Source organism: Chinchilla lanigera, unplaced genomic scaffold (genome assembly GCF_000276665.1).
Source record: "Chinchilla lanigera isolate Chin_1 unplaced genomic scaffold, ChiLan1.0 scaffold00044, whole genome shotgun sequence".
In the NCBI taxonomy this organism is placed as follows: Eukaryota; Metazoa; Chordata; class Mammalia; order Rodentia; family Chinchillidae; genus Chinchilla; species Chinchilla lanigera.
Window position 1 is genome coordinate 13496891 of NW_004955445.1, and position 24600 is coordinate 13521490.

General features: G+C 50.7%; 1 protein-coding gene across 1 annotated transcript in view; it reads right to left on the reverse strand.

The window, feature by feature from the left end:
- Nucleotides 1-28: 28 nt before the first annotated feature.
- Nucleotides 29-24600, reverse strand: part of Mybl2 (v-myb avian myeloblastosis viral oncogene homolog-like 2) — a 33771-nt gene continuing 9199 nt past the window's right edge. Inside the window, exons 6-15 of the mRNA XM_005392496.2 lie at nucleotides 22957-23177; nucleotides 16817-16979; nucleotides 9966-10250; nucleotides 8665-9075; nucleotides 6674-6813; nucleotides 5087-5186; nucleotides 3926-4039; nucleotides 2653-2757; nucleotides 1131-1280; nucleotides 29-561 (exon numbers count right to left, since the gene is read on the reverse strand). Coding sequence (XP_005392553.1) covers nucleotides 433-561; nucleotides 1131-1280; nucleotides 2653-2757; nucleotides 3926-4039; nucleotides 5087-5186; nucleotides 6674-6813; nucleotides 8665-9075; nucleotides 9966-10250; nucleotides 16817-16979; nucleotides 22957-23177 — 1818 coding nt within the window. The 3' untranslated portion in view covers nucleotides 29-432. The remainder of the gene's footprint in view (nucleotides 562-1130; nucleotides 1281-2652; nucleotides 2758-3925; nucleotides 4040-5086; nucleotides 5187-6673; nucleotides 6814-8664; nucleotides 9076-9965; nucleotides 10251-16816; nucleotides 16980-22956; nucleotides 23178-24600) is intronic.

The following is a 24600-nucleotide window of genomic DNA, read 5'->3' on the forward strand; positions in this document are numbered from 1 at the left end:
AAAAAAAAAAAAAAAAAAAAAAGAGTGGTACAAGGAGAAAGGCAATTTATTACTTCAAGACAATATACCAACAGAGGCTGAGGAAAGAAGCACCCCAGCCATGCCCCTGTCCTAAGCAAGGGTCTGAGATGAGGCCAACCCTGCCCAGGGCTTGGGAGAAGCTCACTGGGGCTCCCCGAGGCATCAGGGAGGAGGGACAGGCAGGCCTAGGAGTGGGACTTTGTTCCGTGAGCACCAGGAGCCGCCCGCAGCTAGACTTGGCGACAGGACAGGTAGCCCTCCTGCGCCTCCTGAGCAGTTTGAGGAAGGGCTGGTGGCAGAAGGCTCCCTGCAACTGGTCACCTGAGTGTGACTCTAAATTCAGACCGCACCGCGCCACCCCCAGCCCCTGTAAACATGAGAATGACGTGCGCCCTCCCTCCTCCAAGCCCTTCAGGACAAGATGAGGGTCCGAGAAGTGTGGCTGGGCTTTAAGCGGCCCAGGAGCTGCCGGGCTTTTTCCTGCATGAAGAGCTGGTCCTTGGTCCCCCCACAGGCCACCGTCTTCCAGGCGCTGGTCATCTGGGAGGAGGGAAGAGGGTTATCACGCAGGCGGGCAGCACGCTCTCGGTAAGCCCTGGTGGTCCTAGCCAGGCCAGAGTGGGGGCATTTCTATGACCCTTGCTCTAGAAGCCACAAGCTATCCTGTGCTCTCTCCAGCTTCCTGGCTAGCCCCAGGGAAGCCACTCCCCGTCCATGGCCTTCCTTAAATATAAAGCAGATGGCAAAGGCACTTGTCATCCTGAGAGGCCACAGCCAGGCAGGCTGGTGAGGATGCTGAGATGTAAGCGGCCTGGGGCCAGACTTGCTCTCCGGGAAGGACGTGTACTAAGCAAACCGAACAGATAATGACTTGGTGACAGGCGAGACCCAAGCCACAGAGGGAGCTGCAGGGGGAGTGTCTCTCCAGAGAAGGGTCAGGGAGGGCTTCACCAAGGAAGTGGCATTTGGATCGAGGCCAGAAGCATAAATTAATCAGACCAACACAGCCACAGGAAGGCAGTAGAAGGACCACAAAGGCGGAGGGCCTGGCCTGTGCAAAGGCCCTGAGGTGAGAAGAGAAGCAGAGGAGGAATACAAGGAGCACTCACAGGGGCGGGGGCTGGAAAGTGGCTCCGGGGCTTCTGGGCTGCCGCTGCCTTCCCGGGCTTGGCCTGCAGGAAGCCCTGGTTGAGCAGGTTGTTGTCCTCTTTGACACTTGGCAGGCTGAGGCTGGAGGAGCTGGATGGGACATTTGGAGGCTGAAATCAAAACCAAATCAGTTACTATTTTGCCACAAGACCTAAAGAAAAAAAATCAAAAAGGAAACAGTCACATCCCAGCATGACTACTTCCTAGCTGTTGGGATTCTGGACAGGAGGTGACCTTCTCTGAGTCCTGGCTTCCTCTCTCAGATGTAGAGTGTAAATGCACACTTAAAGCATGAGGCAAGTATCTGCAAAATGCTCACTGCAGAGCCCTGTGCTAGCTTGCTAGCAGGAGCTCAGCAATGCTGGCTCCTTCCATCGGAAGCCTCCGCACGGCCAAGGTGGTCTCTCTCTAGCCCTCTGGGTCCCAGAAACACCCACACCAACCAACCGCTGCAGGCTGGACCAGCAAATCACAGTGGAGCATTCCCGCCCTCGCATTCCCGCCCAGCCCCACAGCTCTGCTCCGCAGTTCACCCTCCTGCCAGTTGACCTGGTCTCCACACACTTCTACAGTCAAAGAACTGGCTCTGGGAGCCATGATCCCAGGGCGGGTGGTGGTGCCACAACTCAGTCCCGGGCCCACTCTGCCCCAACGTCTTCATCACTTCACCTAATGTTGTCTTTCCTTTAGTAATAATTTCATACGACCAGCTCAGTGGTGGAGCGTACACCTAGCACGCGTGAGACCCTGAATTAGCTCTCCATCACTGAAAATACAATCACAGGCCTGAGGTGACGCCATCGGAAGACGTGGCGTGAGGGAACCTAAGTCGCCAGTCTGACGGGGACCCCTGGGCACAGTGAGGTTTCTCCATTAGGACCCATGAGGGCAACAGTCTTACTTGTGACACCTGGGCAGGCGGTGCCTAACCTCTGTTTGTGACCCCACCACTCCTCTCACTGCCTCACTTCCGGACACCACGGCGAGTCGGCTCACCCTCGCACCTGTCAGCTTCGAGGGATCAGCACCACAGCATGGTTTGGGGGCCCAACCTACCTGGGGTCACCTTTAGAGCGATACCCAACAGCAAGGAGACTAGGCCAAAAGCTGGATGGCACCCATCCCATTCAGCACCCCAACCCAGGCTCCGGGGCCCCCACCAGCCGGCTGTGCTTTGAGACACAGCATCAACCCCTGTGGGGTCACAGAAGCAAGGCAGGGTGCTGAGGCCCCAGACCCACGGTTTTGAAGCCATGGTCTCCTAGCAGCTCAATTCCTATAAAGGAAACCCGCATGAGTGAGGCCCTCCTGCTAGCCTGGCCTTTCCAAAGGCCCATCCTACAGCCGCAGAGCATTCTACTATGAGGTCAGGTTTCCACAACTCAATGATACAAAAATAGGCGGCTTCCAGAGAGACCATGCTCCCCAGGCAGAGGAGTCCCCTGCAGGTCCGGGGCAGGGTGGGCACGGCCGGCCTCTCACCAGAGACAGAGACTTGGGCAGCGTGGACATCACCAGCTTCACGTCCTCATCCACGATGTCAAGAGCCAGGGACTTGCGGACTTTCTTGATGGGGCTCCGCCGCAGCTGCGAGTGAGAAGAGAGGAGACAGCAGGAGCGGGCATCAGCAGTTCCCGCGGTCAGTGCCCTGCTGACCATGATCACAGAACCAAGCCCTGCAGCAGCAGAACTTCAAGCGAGGCCTAGCTGGTAGGGACATGGGAGGCCGGGTGACCCAGGGCCATTATATTTCGTGCTCAGGGAAGGTCCTGTCCTGCTGGACTCTGCAGCAGCGAGCAGGACACAACACAAATGTCCACCCACCAAGAAACCCACCCTTCGCCCCTGAGCAGACCAGATACACTCCCCAGATCTCCACCATACCAAGTACGTCCCTGAACACGCCCCGGCAGAGAACCGCTTGGGCATCCACAACGCTCACGAGTAGCGTGGGAGTGTGAAGCCCTCGGGCCAGGCCCCTCGTGCACCCCTCATGAAGCAACACCCCAACTCTAGCTCTGCACTTCCTGGAAGCAGGTCAGAGTTTGTCTGCTCTGATACCAGGGAGAGGCTGTGGGATGGTCCCCTCCATGAACCCAGCAGATGCGGCAGTGGTACGGCGGCGCTGAACACCAAGGAGAGGCCAGGCCCTGCAGACCCGGGCCGGGTTCTCTCACCTACACAGGGAGGAAGCCACTCCAGCCTCACTGCCAGCTCCCACCTGCCGCATCCACTCCGGTCCCCACCTTTCCCTAGGGACAGCAGTATGGAAAAACAAGAGCACGAAGACAAAAGGAGACCCAAGACCTCACCCCTGGCTGGGACAGCCAGAGGCAGTGCGGTGGGAGGGAGGCTGCTCTGGAGTTTGGCATCTGTACCAGCCTGGGCACAGTCCCTTTCCTGTCCCTCTCACACCTCCATCCTCCTAACGCGGCCCACACCCCCAGCCAGGCGCTCTTGTCGGCCTGCTCTTCCTGACCGCCCCGCCTCCATCCAGAAGAGGCCCTTGGAACCTATGCGCCTTTCAGACGGTGAGGGCTGTCTGTCTCTACTGCTGAACTCTATCAAGTCCTTGGGTCCTAACTGCTACCCCGCCCACCACACCCCACCCAGGGCCCACTTCGGAAGGGTCTAATCACAGTGCTGCAGCAGGAAGTGAACTGTTCAAGTGGTGGAGGGGGCCTCCCCCGTCAGTTCCATCGGTGAGGACCCCACCTTTCCCAGGGCCGCATCCTCCCTGGCCCCAGCCACTCACCCCAGGCTTCCTCGTCTGCTTCTCGGGCCTCCCTTCATCCTCAACAACGAGCTCAATGCCGGCCTCGGATCGCAGCACTTCCTTCAGGTCCTCCTCCAGGTGCGGGGTCTGGGGCTGTGGGCAGGGCAGAGGCAGCCCACCTGAGGCCCCATTCCTGGGCTGGGAAAAAGCCTGCTCCCGGGGAGGGCAGGACAGACCAGCCACCGCTGGAGAGTACTGGGCAAGTCAGGAAGGACGCTGACCTCACACACACCATTCCAACCCTTAACTGGCCTGCTCTGGACAAGTGGACGAAGAAGATCCGGAGACCTCATGGGCCTGCGTAGCTGAGAGCAGCTCCGTGCCCCACGCAGCCTGTGCAATAAGTGTCATCTTCACAGGGTGGAGACGCAGGGCTCGGAGACCAAGAGCCTGTCCAAGGCTACCAGCTGCTGGTTCACGCAAAGCCCAGGCACCCTTAGCCCTTTGTGCCGTATTAACAGACACTGGGACCATTTCCCTGGTTCAGGCCTATGGGCTCCAGGTACCTCCCCAGTCTCCATGGCAGAGACCAAGCAAGCAGACAATTCCCACGAGCTCTCCTCTACCCACTTGCCACTGCCCGCCTGTCTCAGAAAGCCCAAGGTGCCAACAATTTCCTTCTCACAGGTATTGCATGACTGCCCCATCAACCCGGAGAAGAAGGGGAGAGGGCAGTACGCTCACTGCCGAGGGAGCCACAGTGGCCCCCCGGGGGACTCCCCAGCAAGTTGTAAGAGCTGCAAGTTAGTCAAAGTCTCCGGCATTAGCAGCAATCTGTCCCTCTGCAGAAGCAGGCCTAGGACCTGAGGCTTCCTTCACCTTCCCAGCACCGACTTTGCTTCTTCCTAGCGGCAGCACATGTTGAAAGCAGCTCGGCAATTATGCAGCATATGTTTAATGCTGGCCTCCACCCTGCTGCATGCTAAGCTTCGCTCTGATACTACTGTGTCTGCAGCAGCACATGCCAGCTGGCATCTTCCTGGCACACTGGTGGCACTCAGGAAATGATGAGATGACAAGAACAGCCTGAGCAGCTCCATTAATAAAAACAGGGTAGCTGCACCTTCCTGGGAGGAGAATCGAGGGATTCCAGAGGGAAAGGGCTCTGTGAACACACTATGCACACAGCCAAGGACATACCAGGGGCTTCAGCGGCCCGTACTTCTCCAGGGCATTCTTGAACGGGGTTGGTGTGTGGGGAGTGTTGTCCATGGAGTACTTCTGATCCGGGGTTACGAACCTGCCAGGGGCCAGAGGAGGTGGCTCAGCAACAAGGTGCGGCAGCCCCCCCTCAGGCCAGGGGCAGGAGGGCCCCCTGCACAGGCGCTCTTCCCCCGTACCGCCAGCGCTCCATCCTCAGAAACAGGACAAGAAAGAGTCTAAGAGGGCTGGAGACAGAGAACGCAGCTTGGCCACAGTTCAGACCCAGACTATCCAGAAAAAGGGCAGCCTTGCAATCACACTCGAGGCACAGAGGGAGATGGCGGGGACCCAGGACTGCCTTCCTGTGTAGCCTCTCCAGAGTACAGGTGAGCAGGCTCAGGTACACAATGCTGAGGCTGGCATCTCCTCAAGCCTCCATCCTCACGGGAACAGAAATGTGGAGGACATGCATTAGCAATGGGAAACCTAGGAACAGTCCGCCCAGAAGCAAAACCACCACGGCCTCTCTCTCAGATGTGGACCCCATATGTGCGCTCTGCCTGCGACAGAGAAGCCCACGGAGGACGGGAAGCAGAAGAAGAGGCAGCCCACGCCCCAGACCACCAGGACTGAGTGCCAGGGCAGTGTGCTGGTAGGTTTCAGGCTCCCACACATGACCCCAAGCAGGAGCCATTTGGCCTTTGGTCACCTGGCCCCACTGACTCTCAAGGTATAACCTGGACAGTCGAGAGGAACACTGCACAACCAGACCACGGAGGCAGAGGCCAGCTGCTAGACACAGTCACCTGTGCATGTCATTCCACTGGGAGATAAAAAGCTAGAACAAGGGCAGCCCATTTTTAGGACAGAGAGATTAAATAGGGACCCACCCCATTGCCTCCTGCACGGACACAAAGATACTCTTTTCCCCTCCATAAGGAACAATAAAGACAGATAAACACAAGTAAAATGGGAATAGCTTGCAGTTCAAACTGCAGCTCAAAGGGAGAACCTGTGCCAGGATTAAGCACCTCCATGGGCCAAAGGAAACATGAGCCAACTCCAGGGCCTCCTGGATCCACAGCATCACCAAGACAGAGCACGCGTGCAAACACAGACACACATACATACACACACCGGACACCTCTGGAAGCGCCCGTGAAAAAGAGCGAGAAAGGCTGCGTGGAGACAAGTCCAGCGCTGCCGGTCAGAGGGCTTAGCAGGGGGAGACCATGGAAAGCTGCACTGGACCATCAGGAAACAATCCCCTGGCACTCTCCCAGATCTGAGGAGGGGCTAAAGACGAGTAGGCATGGGAAGAGAAAACAGGAGTGGAAAAGTGAAAGCTCTAGGAGCAGTGGCGCACACCTGTAATTCTGGTTATTGAGGAGGCTGAGGCAGGATTGCGAGTTTGAGGCCAGCTTGGGCTATATTCAAGTTCCAGGACAGCCTGGACTGCACAGTAAGGCACTGTCCCAAACACACCGAAGAAACACACATGTACATACAGCTCAGCAAATCTGAAGGACGACTGAAACCCAGCGAATGGGCTGACACCGCAGCGGCCAGGCAGGGGGCACTCACGCAGCGTGCTTCTGGTGCAGGGGCGTCTTATCCCGGTGTAGGGGCGTGGTGACCACCACCTTCTGGCTGCACACTGGAGTGGACGTCAGCGAGGGGCTCTCCAGCTCCAGGGTGTCCTGTTTGTTCCAGAAGTTCAGAAACTGCCAGGGAGGAGAGACACGGGAGATAAGAGAGCCACGCGTGGGTGCTCTAGGCCTCTGGGAGCAGATGCAGAGGCTCTCGGGAGCCCTTCCCCATGGTACATCTGCTCTGAGCTCAGGGTACCCCTACCCGCCAGGCAACATCAGAGACCAGGACAAATGGGCAGGAAGTGAGTCAGTGCAGACCCTGGACTCATCACGGCCCTCTCCCTCACCGCTGCCATGGAGTGGTGAAGACAAAGAAAGCTGATTGTGAGAGGACTTCTTTCCCAGGGATGGAAAACCTCACCTAAGGCTTGGAGAACACCTCCCTGCACCACGCTCAGCACCCGTGCAGGTAACTCCACTCAGCCCCACAAATCCAGGCACTACTGCCCTCCCCGTTTATAGCAAAATGTGAGAGGTTTAGGTTCTTGCCCTGGGTGCTGGAGGACAGACTCAAGTCCAGACAGAGGGAACATCCGCACCACCACCCACCCCCCGTCACCAGCTCAGAGAGGCCCTGCAGCCTTAGGTCCCCACCCCAGGCCGGCTGGAGCAGGCAGCCACCCCATTACTCCGGGCTAACTGTGCAGCTCCACTGCCCTCCTTCTCCAGCGGCAGCCTTCCCTCAGAGGGTGTGATCCTCTCAACTACGACCCTCTCAAATTCCTATGTGGATGTCCCAGGCTCCAGCACCTCAGAAAGGGGCTATATTTGGAAATGTAGATTGAGTTAAATAATTAACTTAAAATGAAGTCATCAGGGTGGACTCTATCCCAGTATGACTGGTGTCCTCCTCAGAAGATAATAAAATAAGGGAGATTAGAGAGTTGCCAAAGGACCATGAGGAGACAGGATAGGAGAAGGCCCTCTACAAGCCAAGGGAAGGGGCCGCCTCAAAAGAACCCAAGGCGCCAAGACCTTGATCTTGGGCTTCTAGTCTCCGGAGTTGTGAGAAAATACACTTCAGCTGTCTAAGCCATCCAGGGGTACACTCTGTTAAGGCCCCAGGGAACAGAGCCTGAATGCTCTCAGAAACACTACCAGCCAAACCCGATCCCTCCGCAGCAGAGGGCCTCTGGCAATACGTCACCGAGAAGCCTGGCCCTCCCCTACTGCCTCCCAGGAGGGTCACGCCCATAGCCTCGGCCCAGAACCCCAACCCCAGGGGCCTGTCCTCGCACACCTGCAGGGCAGTCCAGGCCCTAGTTACACCAAGATCTCGACCCCACCCCTGCCGCCAGCCCCACTGCACATCTCCCTCTGTACTCTTCCCTGCCTTCATGCCTTTGCCCCAAGTGATGGAGCAAAGCAGACACCGTTCTGCAGGAAGCCCGAGCCCCTCCCGGCCCCTTCCTGGACCTGCCTGTGCATCACAGAGCTCCTAGAGCAGACGCGGACCCCAGCAACTGACCGAGCAGTTGTTGCGACACTACTTCCCACACTTCAGTCTGTCGGTGGCACCTGAGCCCAGCCGGGCATGGAGCACCTCTCCAAGGGCAGGGCCGTGTCACCTGTAGCTTTGCTCAGCCAAAGCTGCTGCAAGGCACACAGCCAGGCCTGGGTTCTTCCAGCAAGTATGACTCAGCGTTCTTCCCCATCCCTGCCCCTGGATCACCTGCTGCTGCCTTAGGCAAGCCGTTCCTTCTCCTCCTGGACCCCAGGCTGGGAGCCTCCCTTCACCCCTGACCGCCTCTATCTGGGTATTTTACGAGCACTCCTCCTGCCGGAGTGTAAGCTCCACAAGAGTAGAGCCAGGTCTGGTTTTGCTCATCCCTGGTCCCCAACCCTGAGCCTAGGGCCAGGCACAGAGAAAGCACTCGATCAGTCCCGCACTGTGTGCCGCGTGTGTCGTGTGGTGCCACACACCTGGGAGGGTGAGAAGGGCAGCGTCTTGACAGGTGTGCTCTTGGGAGTGAGGCTGTTACAAGAGTCCAGAAAGGACAGGCTGGCACTGTTCTCCGTGACAGGGGACAGGGCCACACGCCGCTTCTTCTGCCTCTTGAGCACGGAGGGCGGTGTGCCAATACCCGAGCCCCCGACCTCAGTGCTGGGGGAGATGGGGATGAGCTCGCCCCGGCTGCTGCGGCTCAGGTCCGAGATGGTGTGGCCGTCCAGGCGGTACTCGGTCACAGTCGGCCCCAAGGAGGCCGGCTGGCGGGTTGGCAGTGCCTGCTGCTGCTGCGCTGCCTGGGGCTGCACGGGGCTGCCTGTGATGCTGCCCTCTGCAGGCTCCTCGGGAAGGTCGAACTTACTCAGGTCATACCAGGCATCCGGGTCCTGCCCAGAGACAGAGATTAGGACGTTTCCAACCCCCACGACTTCCCACTTTCACACCAAGGAGCCCGCACAAAGCTTCTAGGAACAAGCCTAGAGTCGCCCCAGGTCTTCCCACCTTTACCCTGAAAATTACAGTGCAGGCCCGAAGGCTTTTGGAAACAGGGCTGCAGTTCTGGTTCTTGGGACTTGTCACGACCTCAGGCTCCATTCCTAAGGGTGGAGACCAGCTCAGGGCAGGGCTGACTGGAAGTCCACACCCTGACCCCCGGGACAGCCTGGACTTGATGAAATCTAGTAATCCAGAAACACATCCTACAAAGACTACCTAGAGGGATGCTGCAGGGGAAGACAGCAGGTTTCCAGCAGCACGCAGGAATCACAGAAACAGCCCGTGCTCTGAGCCAGAGGGTAGGGGCTGACTTTAGGCTAAAGAAATAGGAGCCGGAAGTCACACTAAGACTAAGAGGTGTGGCTCCAACTAGGAGCTCTCTACAAAGGGGCTCAATTTACAGTCCGCGCAGGAACCACAGCATGGCCTCAGACTATTCATCCTGGGTAACCAAACCCACTTGCCACTCAGAATCCAGTCCGACCCCAGCACTCCTGTGCCCCTCTCCAGGGAATCCGACTGAGTGCGCTGCCACAAACACTGCCCTCCTGTGCAGTGCCCTTGTAGTCTGTATGCATCCATACACCCCGCTGCCCACACTGGGAGCGCTCAGAGGGCAGGGGCTGCACAGTGGACACGCCTGTGTCCCCGGCATTCTCGGGGCCGTGCAACCTGTGGCCAGTAAATGTAGCAAAATGACAGGGAGAGAAAGGATGCAGGTCCATGAGAGCAACACTCCGGGCCGGGGGAGCCTGTGCCCACTGCAAGGTGACCAACGTACCGACTCGATCAAGTCCAGTGCTTCAGAGAAACTGGTGCCCACAGCGGGGATAAGGAGGTTTGCCGCCTCCACCACCCACTTGTAGGGCAGGCTGATTTCCGGCGAGGAGCCCTCCTCGTCTTCCTGCTTGGGGAACTCCGAGGGCTCCGGTGTGTGCACCGCATCCAGCTCTGTGGGGCCAGGCTCCTGCTCCTTAGAAGTAACGGCTACGGAAGCTTCCTCCTCACTGCCCTCCTCTTCCTTCATGGCGAGGGGTGCCGGGGGCCAGCTGGTCACAAGGCTTCCCTGTTAGACCCAAGGGCACACCGTTTGTACATTTTTGTTCTACAACATTGAGACTACAGTAGTTTACAGCTAATAATGTATAATCTCTGTCTGAAAATGAGGAAACTCAGATGAACCCAAATTCAGACACTTCAAAAAATATTAACATCATGAGACAAGAGCCGGGCATGGTGGTGCATACCTGTAATCCCAGCACTCAGGAGGCTGAGGCAGGAGGATCTTCGTGAGTTCAAGGGTCTCTGTGAGTTTGAGGCCAGCCTGGGCTACAAAGTGAGCTCAAGGCAAGCCTGAACTGCATAGTGAGACCCTGTCTCAAAAAGACAAAAAAAAAGAAAAGAGAGAGAGACAGGATACTAAATACAGTGTCAGATCCTGGGCTGGTCATGGGAGAGAAAAACAGAACACAGACTGTGGGTAAAAGTCCAGAATTAAGCAGAGCATGGCAGCAAATGCCTGTAATCCCAGCACTTAGGAGGCTGAGGGCAGCAAACCATCTTGAGTTCAAGGCCAGCCTGAACTGCATAGCAAGAGTCTGTCTCCCAAAAAAAGTCCAGAATTAATGTTAAAGTCCCTGAATTGGATACACTTATACTATGGTTATATGAGTGAATAAATATCCTTATTCTTAGGAAATCTACACTAAGGCATTCAAGGAGAAAAATCTAGTTAACAGTCTCTCAAATAGCTTAGATACATAAAAGTAATACACAAAGAGGGAAAGATACAGTAACTGGCAAATTTTAAAAACCAACTAACATAGAGGAGTTCTTCCTAAAACTTTATCAAGCCTTACTATGGATCCTATGATAGAAAAAGAAGAAATAAAGAAAAATCCTTTGTATTAATAACTCTCCTGGCAGAATCCTAAAATTAAACTGTACATATTAATCTGACGGATGCCAGGGCAGGCTCAAAAATGGCAAATGCAATTAAACACAGCCACTTGGAGGGCAGAAAATCCCAGAGTAATAGGAACACAAGGGGCCAGGAAGACAGCACAAGCGATGGATTCAGACATTGTTTGGCCAGTGAATACCTGACTTTGGACAGGAGATGTGAGTTCCAGCTTCCTCGCCTGTAAAAGGAGGACACTAAGGTCTACACACAAGGATGCTATGTGGACCAGCAAGGACATGGAAAGTACTCAGTGTTGAGGAGCTTGTTATTACTATGGCTGTCAAAGGAATGTAATAAAAATAGTTTGTGATATAAGTAAACAGATTTGATTTAAAACTCTGAATTTTTATAAGGGAGGGTACCACAATCACTTTTTAAAAGCTACTATCATAAGAACCCCACTTAAAAGCAGTGTACAGTAGCATATAATCCAACATTCTGGGAGGCTGAGGCAAGAGGTTAACAAGTTCAAATCCATCCTGAGCAACTTAATGATTTAGTGAGATCCTGTCACAAAATTTTAAAAAAATATAAAAGACCTAGGGATGTACCTTAGTGTGAAGGCCCCAGGTTCAAAATCTCCAGTACCACCGAACAATCACACAGGAAGTCATTTCATAATTTCTTTTTTGAGACAGGGTCTCACCATGCAGCTCAGGCTGGCCTTGAGCTCACTTTGTAGCCCAGGCTGGCCTCGAACTCACAAAAATCTTCCTGCCTCAGCCTCCCAAGTGCTAGGATTACAGGCATGTGCCACCACTCCCAGCACCATAATTTCATATAAAGCTAGGCATCTACTTATCATATTTACCCAAGAGAAAGAGAAATTGATGTTCATGTAAAAACCTGTACACAGCACTGGGGGTACAGCTCAATGGTAAAGCACTTACCCAGCATGCAGGAGGCCCTGGCTTCCACCCTCAGCACCACAAAAAAACAACCAGAAACAACAACAACAAACACCTACACAGGGATGTTTATAGTGGTGTTATTTGTAAACACTACAGGGAATAATGTCTCTCGGCTACTTAATAAACTGTGGTACATTCATACCATGATAGAGTATTACTCAGCAATAAGAGAGAACAAATATGCTTGAAGCCTAGCACTCACCAGTTTCAGGCCAGTACGGGATACGTGGTAAGTTCCAAGTTATCCTGTCTCAAAAAAACAACCGAACAAAACTACAGACACATTCACAACATGTTATGGTTTGGGTCTAGACGTCTCCCCAAAGCCTCATGCACTTGTCTCAAAGGTCGCTGAATCCAGAGTTTGTGATTGATTCACGGTTCAATGCTAGGATTAAGGGTGCTGCGATTAAAGCACCACCCCAATCCCAGCAGACTTGATGAAATGTAAGGAACAGAAAGTAGCTTGTCTCTTCTCTAGTTGCTTTTCTCGTCTTCCTCTGCCATGTGCCACCCTGCGTTGGAGCCAGCCGAGTATGCACTGAAACCTCCACAAACCGGGAGCCAAACAAGCCTTTCCTCCTTCGGAAAGGAGAAGAAGCCATCATCTGGTTCCGAATGCAAACGTTCTTGCAAAGACAAGACACACGACAGGAACCGAAAACAGGCAAGTGGCTGCCACAGGAAAGAACAGAAGCAGTGGGCGATACACTACACGCTGGAATTCTGGACACAGATGAAAAGGTTTCACGTCTTTCTCTCTTTTTTTGTGGTAATGTGGACTGAACCTCAAGCCTCGCATCTGGTAGGCAAGTGTGTTCTACCACTGAGCTATATCCCAGTCCTTTTTATTCTATTTTGAGACAAAGTCTTCTACATTACACAGGATGGCCGCAAAGTTGCACTCCTGCCTCTGACACCTCAACAGCTGAGATTATAAGGCTGTGCCGCTGGCCAGGGAGAATGTTCTGCATTAATCGTAACAGTGGTTAAGTGACTACGTACTGTCAAACCAGTAGACTCTGAGCAGTAGAGGGTAACTTCTACTATATGTAAACTATACCTTTCTACCTGTAATAAAGGAAAGAGGATGCCACAAACAAACAGGAAAAAAATAGTTACCGCAACAGAGGAGGATATCCTTAATAAACAGTATAAACAGAGATTTACAAATCAAGAAGAAAAAAGAATGAAGGCAGCCACGTGAGATGACACACAACTGTCATCTGAGTACTCTGTGAGGCTGAGATAAGAGGATCACAAGTTCCAGCCCAGCCTGGGCAACTTAATGAGCTCCTGTCTCAAAATACAAAGAAGAGCCTGTAATCCCAGCGCTTGGGAGGCTGGGGTAGGGGGACTGCCGTAAGTTCAAGGCTACCCTGGGCTGCAAAGTGAGTTCATGGCCAGTCTGGATTACACTGTGAGAGCCTATCTAAAAAAAAAACAAAAAAACACACAAAAAAAACCTCACACAAAAATAACTGAGCCAGGGCATAGCTCACTGTGAAAGTCTGGGTCCAATCCCTAGTACCCAAAAAAGCAACGGCAGAGCCAAACAAAACCCAGTAATCTAGTAGGCCATCACTGGCCAAACATCACATTGTGTGCATATGTGCAAAATGTTCACACACTGTACAAAACACATACAAGTTCAAGCTTGCAAACCAGACACTGGCTCAACATTAAAAAAAAAAAAAAAAAACAAATTCAAAGAGAAAACCCTGAGTACGATTCTCAGTGTGCCAACCAAAAAAAAGCCAGTGTGGTGGCATATACCTGTAATCCCAGCACTGGAGACGCTGAGGCAGAACTGCCAAGAGTTCAAGGCCAGCCTAGGTGAAGTCAGTGAAGTCAATGCCAGCCTGAATGAACTACACAGCGAGACCTTACCTTGACAAACCAAAACCGAACAAAACCAAACCATTCCAAATACAACAAAACAAAGTCACTTAAAAAGAAATCAACACTTTAAGGAAAATTACTTTCACTACTCAAAGAGCTGAAAATCAAAACATCACATTGTGTGCATATGCGCAAAATGTTCACACACTGTACAAAACACATCCAAGTACATATATACAAGCACATGTATTACAAGTCTATATAATTTTCCACCAATGTGTCTTAATAAAGCTGAGGAAAAATAAAGATGATCAACTCAAAAGTAAAGAGTTAAAATCACAAGGACAGCACTTGCTGCTCATGAATCTGGCAGATGTTTTACACCACCACAGCCGGTCCTGACAGTGCGGGAGACGAGCAGCCGTCATCAGGGTCAGGACAAAAGGGCACCGCCGCAGGCAGCAGTTTAGCAATGCTCTGAGAACTTCCAGGGTCCTGGACTCAAGCCCCTAACTAACCACAGGCACAGGTGAGTGCACACAGGAGGAATCTGAACAATGTTCACTGCAGCATCAGTGCAATGACAGACGCCCAATAATGGCAGAAGACTGACCGTGACACATTCAAGGAAAGTGAAAAAAATCTATCAGAGGTAGAAAAAAAGTTGTGGGATATAACAACTTCACTATAAACTTACTAACCTTCCTCATAAATGTTGGCAAATATGTTCTACAATTTGGTTTGGTTTTTTGGGTACCAGGAACCAAACTCAGGACCTTGCGCTTGCCAGGCAGGCACCGTGCCACTGCACTACATCCCCGGCCCAATTTTATAATGACTGTGCTCTACTTTTTGTTTGAGACAGGGTCTAAGTGGCCCAGCTTGGCCATGAACTTGGGATCCTCCTGCCTCAGCCTCCCCAACAGCTGGGATTACAGGTGTGTGCCACCACACCCAGCAAAGTGCGACTTTTGAAGCACAGGAAATAATTTTGTAATACCAACCACTGACCAGTGAACAAGGAAACCTGGGAGTGTTCTCATACATACATTAATAGTCATAGCAAGCAATCTACCAAAATACACCTTGTTTTCGTAATGTGTCTACCCATCTCTAGGGATTTGTCAAGAAATAACTAAGCTAAAGAGCAGGGGTCAAGCCACAAGGATAAAAACTGAAGTTCTGTTGTAACAAAATATGAAATGACTTTTATGTTTATTAATAAGGAACTAGTTAAGTAAACAGCACAGGAGAATCACTGAAATGATGCTGGAGAGAGACAGGTAAAGGTTTGGATCAAACCGGAACTGACCCCTGGGCTCAGGGCCCTGGCGTGTGGCTCAGCCCAGCCCGGCTGGCCCGGCCTGGCCCACCCGCACTTCAGACAGCACCACAAAGTGCCTTCAAGGAAAGCCGGGTCAGTGAACTGACTTCCGGCACAGGGGGAATCTCAGAGGCCAAGGAAGAGCTGTCTACTCCACCCACAAGACTTCATGCTCTATTGGCCCCCAGGCTCTCTCTGAGGAAAGAACGCTTTTCTTCTACCAGAAGTACCACACAGATAGGGTGCTACTCAGACACACAAGAGACTGTCAGAAGCAGACTCCTTTGGTAAGCGGACTCACAGGGACCCGGGACTATTGAAAGGAGTTGTTAACCCTCTTGGTGCTTGTATTTCATTTTTTCACCCAGAGATGCATTTATACCAGGGAATCAAGAAATTCACCAAAGCTGGAAAAACAAGAAATACAAGCAAATGCATTATATAACCTTCCAGCAGGGTATTGTAGGAGAAATGGAGCAATGAACAAGTTATCTGCAGCCAGTAAGAAGGAACATTTAAAATGTGATTAAGTAGTTCATGACATCCATTAATCCCAACACTCAGGAGGCTGAGGCAGGAGCATACTGCGAGTTCCAGGCCAGCCTAAAGTACACAGCAAGACCCTATCTCAAAAAAAAAAAAAAAAAGACTAAAAAGAAAAAGAAACCAAAACAAACCAACAAAAAATCATTCAAGATACCATTAAAAACATAAAGTTTGTTCTGGGATATGGAATAGGGAATATTAATGTGTATATATTGCTTTCTTTTTAAATTATACATGTAATGCTATACAAAAAGGCAAACTCATAAGAAAGAAAACAGATCAGAAAAAGGGGGACAAAAAGGAACATAAGGAAATTTTGGGGTGCTGGTAATGTTCTATGTTGTGATTCTGGCAACAGTTACAAACACAAGCATATACTTTTGGCATAATTCCAAACTGTACACTAAATGTATGAATTTTATTATTGTTTGTAAATTATATCTCAATAAATCTAATTTAGGCCAGGCGTGGTGGCACATGCCTATAACCCCAGCACTCGGGAGGCTGAGGCAGAAAAATCATTGCGAGTTCGAGGCCAGCCTGGGCTACAAAGTGAGCTCAAGGCCAGCCTGAACTGCACAGCGAGACCCTGTCTCAAAAAGACAAAAAATAAATAAGTAAATAAATCTAATTTAGTTTTTCTTCTTTTCTTTCTTTCTTTCTTTTTTGGTGGATCGACCCCAACGTCTGAATATGCTAGGCAAGTGTTCTACCACTGAGTTACTTTCCAACACTTGGTTTTTCTTTTTACTGGCAAAGATGCTTTCAGTTTTAGGTCTAGAAATACATGAGAAGAGGTGCCTCCTTGGCCTGGGTCTCAGCACCATCAGCCTGCTCTATCACCCGGGCCCGGCAGGCAGCCAGGCACAGAAGTATATCGCAGGGAAAGGCCCTCCAAACACACAGCCACATTTACACCCTGTGGCCAATGCCAGCAAGCAACTGCGGACAAGGTGTTCAGTTTGATGGTGTCAGATAACGCAAAAAGACAAAGCAAGCAACCCAGAATGCAAGCCAGAGGCCGAGCTTCTGGGGAGCCACCTCACCTGGCCTTCGGCGGGCTGGGCACCCTGGGAGCCATCCTGGTCCTCCAGCTCCAGCAGCAAGTACACAGGGGGCTTGCAGTCTTTAGATTCACCCAGGAAGCCTCCGGTGTCCACCTTCCTTTTGATGGTGGAGTTCCAGTGGTTCTTCACCGCATTGTCCGTCCTACAGCAGAAAACCAGACCTCTGAAGCCCAGCTCCTGGTGCATGCATCCTGAGGGTCCCACACCCGCGTGCAAAATCCAACCTGCTGGCCCCTAAGGTGTCTTTCATCTGTAAGATGAAGTCTCACCCTTTCTAGTCCCCTGTGATTTACTGAGAATTTCTACATCTCTCTGTGAAATAAGCAAATGTATTCTTCTGCTTAAGGCAAAAATTGCAACAAAAATGTGTCTGGAAGTGTTATCCCCACCCTACCTACTTTGCCATCTGTAAAAAACCCCGACCTGAATCTCACAAGGACCTGCAATACAAGCCCTATTCACCTCTCAGACTTTAATGGCCAGAGGCCGAGTCCATGTTGGAGCCTCCTTATCTAGAACGTCAGACAACTACTTCGCACTCTGTCAGCAATGCAATAGGGAGAGTAGAGGAGGAGCAGAGTCAGGCGGTACTAGTACACCCTTACTAAGCAGCATGGACGTGCACAGTGTCACAGAGGCAGATAGGAGGACGAAGCATAGGTCAGTCCAGCCATGTAGTGCTTCCTTCTGAGACCCAAACGGAGTGCTCTTCCCTTGAAACAGAGCCAGAACAGAGCGCAACAGCCTAACCAAGCAACCAGTGTCGCCGGAGGTTGTGTATTTCTGGTCACTTACATTCCAGGCTTCAGGACATGGTGCTGCCTGGGCAGGAGCATGGGGTAGGATACTGTTGGTACTTCACCCACACCCTCCCTGCATACAGTGCGCCCAGCCCCAGCCGCCCTGAGGGTGCTGTCATCAGCTTCTACAGAGTTATCTCTGGAGAATGGTCTTTAGAAGACCTAGGATGTACCTAGAAAAGCCTAGGATGTACCCAACCACCCCTACACACACACACTCTTGGCCTTGTGTCCCAGCACACACTTGCTAATAAGCCCCTTCTCTGTTCTCCACTTCTTCCACTTCTTCCCTCATAATTGAGAGCTTCTCAATAAACCTCTTGTAACGGAGTGTGGTGGCACACAACTATAATCCCAGCACTTGGGAGGCTGAGGCAGGAGGATCATTGCGAGTTCAAGACCAGCATGGGCTACAAAATGAGCTCAAGGCCAGCCTGTACTGCATAGCGAGACCCTGTCTCAAAAAGATAATCAATTAATCAATCAATAAACCTCTTGTGCCTGAATTTCTGCATCTTGGGTTTCTGGCTCCAAGGTCAGAGTCCAGGGTGCTCTAAGCTAACAGGAAACTCATGCTTGTGCTCACATGTACTTACGAAGCCTCCACTGTCAGGCATTATCCTAGGCACTGGGGATATACTGAGAAATGAGAGCAGGAGTTGCCATTTAGTCTCATCTAGTCAAGGACACGGGCATCACATCTGCTCACAACTGAGGCACACACTCCTCCGAAGAGAGGCATGGGCACTATGCACAGGCCAAAGGGACCCAACACAGTCTGGAAGAACAGAGAAGACTTCTCCAGTAACACCCTGCCGAGCACTGATGCATGAGAGCCTGTGGGCTGCACAACAGGCCAGAGACAGCAGCAAAGCAGTCCGGGCTGACGGAGGGGCAAAGGGAGCTGTCAGAAAGAGTTCATGGCATCTGAGAACCAAAGAGAGGCAGAGCAGCTAAAGACCACCGAGTGACCAAGCACAGCCTGGTGGTACCTGCGAGCCCATCAGGCCACGCAGGGAAAGAGATCTACATGTCAAGGACGCCCTAGAAGACGAGGGACTACAGCTTTGAGTTATGGAAATATAAAATTCCGGTCTTCAGGAAAACTACCACCTTGTATTTCCTCTTCTCCCTCCCAGGACCAAGAAAGGACTCAATCTTTTTTTAAATTTTAAAGTGGGGTGGAGGAAAAGAAGAAGTAAGACAAAAGGAAAGTAACAATGGTTACCACACTGAGTATTGTTACCTTCAAATTAGTTACTCGGAGGACACGGACTCAAACTTAATACAAAACAGTGAGGCAAAAATGCCGAAGGACAAAGAAAATAGGGTGGAAGAAAGCAACAAATAAGAGATTTTTATAAGCCTACAGATGGAAAGCAGGTAGGGGAGCACCTCCCCCAGGAGGCTTAGAGTTGAAACCAAACTGAACCAAGGAGAGACTCTGACAAGAACAGAACCAAGTCATCCTGAGGATCCTCATAGAACCACAAAGGATTGGAGGATCCAGGCTCAGGAAAGAGCAGGGATAAAGCACAGGATGAAAAGAGAATAGGCCGGGTGTGGTGGCACCCGCCTGTAATCCCAGCACTAGGGAGGCTGAGGCGGGAGGATCATTGCAAGTTCGAGATCAGCCTGGGCTACAAAGTGAGCTCAAAGCCAGCCTGAACTGCACAGCGAGACCCTGTCTCAAAAAAAAAAAAAAAAAAAAAAAAAAAAAAAAAAAAAAAAAAAAAAAAAAAAAAAGAAAACAAAACAATCATTTCAAAGTTAAATTTCTGGCCCTGACCTCAACTGCAGGATTGGGGAGATTTATTCTCCAGAAAGAACTGATTGGCAACCCTGACCACAGCACAGGACGGGGCTGAAACTGGGATTCAGTGACAATCCATGCACTGGATGGGGCACACCCAGGCCACTTCCCCTGCCTCAGCCCACTGTTCCCACCCGGAGCAGGCGTCCCCAGGAAACAGTCTGAAGGAACATTCATCTCTGGGGAAAGGAACAACTCCAGAGAAAACTGTTCTTGGAAGGTTCTCCCCAAAAGCCAGTGGATACCCAGTCACCTGGAGCAAAACCCAGGTGGCCAACCAACTTTAAGGAAGTGTCCAATATAAAATGTAACTAGCAAACAAACAAGAAACAGGAAACAGACATCATAGGACATGGAGGTATTTTCAGAATACCTCATCAGTAATGAAATAAACTGTTACAAACATAAGAATAAGGTGCAAGACAGAGGAGGAAGCAGAAGTGAGACCACAAAACATAAAAATTTTTGGTCAAAATAATTTCCAAAGAAGGACCGGGCTGGGCACAGTGGCATACATCTGTAATTCTGACTGCTGTTTGGGAGGTCAAAGCAGAAGGACTGAAAGCCAAGACCAGCCTGGGCAATGCCGTAGCAAGACACTGTTTCCAGATAAAATTCTAGAAGGTCTGAGGATAAGCAGGGCATGGCGGCACATGACTATAGTGTGGACCCTTGAATTACCACCAGCCGCACACATGAACAACTTGAGTTATAACCGGAATGTTAGGTTTAACTTATAACCAAAGCCTTGAGTTATGACCCCTTGTGCGGTTGTAAACAAAGCCCCATGATGCCAGAAAAGCATATGTAAGCATGCACAAGCGTCACATCTTAGCCCACACGTATGTTTGTGGACATAATTTTGGTCACTGCTTTACATAATCGCTATGATTACAGCTAACAAAACGGCTCCAAAAAAGCTAAAAAAGCAGCTAAGGAAGGGAAAGGAAAGAAAGCAATCATAATCAAAAAGAACTGTATTGCCAGGAGTGGTGGTACACACCTGTAATCCCAGCACTCATGAGGCTGAGGCAGGAGGATTGTTCCGAGTTGAGACTAGCCTAGGCTACAAAGTGAACTCAAGGCCAGCCTGAACTGCACAGCGAGACCCTGTCTCAAAAAGACACACACACACACACACACACACACACACACACATGTTGTGACCTAGTGAACCAGAAGCAAGTCCTGGTGGGCTACAGACTCTCCCAAGAAGAGAAAGGACACCAGAGAGCCAGATTCCTGATGTTCTCATACACGGGGACTCTTCTTCCAAACAGTAACACCTTCCCCTGCATCCCCCCTTCCTGCAAGTCAAAGATGTCAACTTGAATGGTGACTACATATGAAATTGTTGTTTCTGGTAAACTAGGCACATTTTATAACTTTGTGGTGAATATACTAGGAAAATTACTGGTGCTTCTGGTGAATTACACATATTATAAAACCCTCTTTTTTGGGCTTTTTGAGACAGGGTCTCACTATACAGTTCAAGCTGACCTTGAGCTCACTTTGTTGCCCAAACTGGTTTTAAACTCACAGAGACCCTCCCACCTCAGCCCTCTCCCCCCAGTGCTGGGATTATAGACATACACCACCACACCCAGCTTAAACCTTTTTTATTATGAAAAGGTTAGTTAAGGGGTACACTGGGAGGTTTAGAATGCATTATGGGTACTTCCATTATTTCTTATTGGAAAAAGTCTTGACTTACAACTAACTTGAGCTACAACCACCCCTCACAAACAAATTGAGTTTGTAAATCAAGGGTCTACTGTAATTCCAGCAGTTGGGAGGCTGAGGCAAGAGAATTGTCCTAAGTTTGAGGACAATCTGAGCTACACAGTCAGATCAAGAACAACCTAAACAACATGGTGAGACCCTGTTTCAAAAAACCATACTTACACGCTTGGCATTTATTTTCTTCTTGCCTGACATATGTTTTTTTTCTGGAGTTGATCACTGCCTTCTTTTTGCATTCACACAGGTTTTAGTGTTGATGTTAGATTTTTGTCAGTGACCCAAACCAATGGATAATAATGAAGGATGTACTCCACCAAAATAAGGAAGTAAACCAAAAATGACGAGGGATCCAAACAGGACAGATGCAAGGGAATGAATGTGCCAAGGTAACAGGGCAACAGTCTTGAAAAGTGACTGGCCAATGGAAAAGGATGCAGATGTCTAGCATTGGTTTGCTGAAGGAAACACACTCAAATATATTGCCTAATTCAGTCTAAGCGTTTTAAGAACAGCAATGATGGATACCCTGAGGATATGATGGGTCACTGACAAAAATCTAACATCTACTACATGCCAGGTATGGTGGCACACACCTGTAATCCCAGCACTCGGGAGGCTGAAGCAGGAGAATCACTGTGCGTTTGAGACTAGCCTGGGCTAAAAGTGAGCTCAAGGCTGGCCTGAACTGCATAGCGAGACCCTGTCTCAAAAAGACCAAAAAAAATAAATTAAATAAAATAAAATCTACTACTGGCTGAGGCAGAAGGATCGTTGTGAGTTCGAGACCAGCCTAGGCTATAAAGTGAGCTCAAGGCCAGCCTGAACTGCATAGTAAGACCCTGTCTCAAAAAGACAAAAATAAATAAATAAATAAAATCTATACTAAATCCTGTGTGAATGAAAAAAGAAGGCAATGATCAACTCTAGGCAAAACAAATGTCAGTCAAGAAGACAATAAATGCCAAGGGCTGGGGATATAGCTCAGTGGCATAGTGCCTGCCTGGCAAGTACAAGATCCTGAGTTTAATTCTTCATACCAAAAAAAAAAAAAAAAAAAAAAAAAAAAAAAAAAAAAAGAAAGAAAGAAAATAAATGCCAGGAAATAGTTCTAGCAATTGCATCATATCTACAAGGTAACATTACCATAAGCACAGCTGTCTTAACTAAAATTAGGGCAGTATACTGGATAAATGGGGCAGTAGAGGATATAAGAAATCTAAAAAAGCTAAATATTTTCCGGGAGCTGAAAACTAAGATAAAACACAGCATATCAATCAGGCACAGTGGTGCAGGCCTATAATCCCAGTACTGGGGGAGGCTAAAGCAGGAGGATTTCAAGTCTGACCCCAGCCTGGGCAACCCAGTAACATCCTGGCTCGGGGAGGGGGAGGGGGAGGGCAGGGGATATTGTTGCTCAGTGTGAAGGTCCTGGGTTCTATCCCCAGACCAAAACAAAACTAGTATCATTTACAAATGGAGAGTTAAATACCAGAACTAAAAAACATGAGTCTGTTTTAATAGAAAGCAGAGGCAGAAGACTGATGTTTTTGTTTCCCTTTTTAGTAGTTTAGTTACAGCCTGACTTCCTGGCTGAGGGCTCCCTTGGCACGGTTTGTCCTTTCAAGGTCAGTACCTTCCTGGGGAGCTGCCCTCCTCCTGACTGTGCATGGGTCTGGTCTGGTCTGAGCACAGGACTCTCAAAAGACACTCAACCAGCACAGCATCAGCTCCCCCAGGCCCCAAACCCCCAGCAGGGAGCTCACCTCCCAGGCAGCATCTTGGCGATCTCTGCCCAGCGGTTGCCCAGCACTTTGTGCGCCTCACAAATGATCCGGTCCTCCTCCTCGGTCCAGCACGACTTCTTCACCTCGGGATTCAGGTGGTTGTGCCAGCGCTCGCGGCACTGCTTCCCCAGGCGGCCCTTCAGGTGCTTGGCAATTAGTGTCCACTGCTTCGTGCCATACTTCTTGACCAGCTCAATGACCTCAAAAGAGAGTCTCTGTGAACCGCTGGAGAGGCCCTCCCTCACTTCCGCCTCAGCACCCTCACCTCCCCAGGAGCCTCACTGTGGCCCCGAGAGGTGCTGTGGTCCCACCCCTTCAGGCAACCCGGGAACCACTGCGATGGTTATGGAGGACGCTGCCCAGAGAACGACTGTGCAGTCCATGGAGCTGCCTGGGGACTATACCATGTCCTTGTCACTTACTGCCTGGGTTAAACCAAGGCCAAGAGCAGCTGGGACTCTAGACTGGAGAGCAAACAAAGGACAAGGAGCCAGCACCCTGCCCCCTCCCATTTCAGGGCTCAAACCAGTCAACACAAAAAAGGACAGAGGTGGACCTTCCCACAGGGCTCCAAACCCACAGCACCCAGGGCTCACCTCCCTCCGAGGGACCATAGAGACCAAGGGTAGGGGAAAGACCTTCCAGCTCCAGCCACAACAGAGCGCCACGGGCCCCTCCAGCACTTCTATGCCAATCCTCAGGGTACAGCACCAAGTCAAGGCTGACCAGGGCTGGATTTTAGTCCCCAACTCTGTCCTCAGCGAGGTCCCCTTCTCAGAACACAAGCAAGAACCACCTGAGGCAGGTCAGACCCCTCTTGTATTTTGGATACCCACGTTCTCACGTGCACAGGGGCCAGATTGGGAAGGGGATACTTTTGACAACAAACCGGGAAGGGGATACTTTTGACAAAGGGCTTTTAGTGTGGTAAAACTCGACTTCATTTCTGTACGGCCTTGGCAAATGCAAGGTCATGAGTTCGATGCCCGGTACCAGAAAAAAAACAAAAACAAAAACAAAAAAAATGACCTTGATTTCTGTACAGCTTAAACTTTTACAGTAACCACATCAGTTTGATCAACAACACCAAAAAAAGACGCTAAAAGCATTTTTAAAATTATCTAGTTCCTGTGGCCTCCTCTCTTCCCTGCGGAGCTGTGGCTGCCATGGTTGAATGACATCTTCTGGGCTGACATCAAGGAGAAGCATGAAACAAGGGAAGCCCCAAAGGTGGGCCAGGGTGGTCATGGTGCCGCCACTTCCCAGCCTGGTGCATCTTCATCCCTCTCTAAGCTTTAGTTTTCCCACCTATAAAACAGGACTATAAGGCCAGGCGTAATGGCGCATGCCCGTAATCCTGCACTCAAGAGGACAAGGTAGGAGGATCATCTTAAGTTCTAAGCCAGCCTGGCCTACACAGTGAGTTCAAGGCCGGACTGAACTATATAGTGAGACCTTGACTCAAAAAAACAAAATAAAGACTCCAATTCCTCTTATGCTCAACAGGACCACAGAGACCAAAAGAAATGAGGCCTCCATGATTTCTCAGCACTGTGATTAGAGATATAATCATCATCTTTAAAAAGGATGAGAGGGCTAGGGATACAGCACAGCGGCACAAGC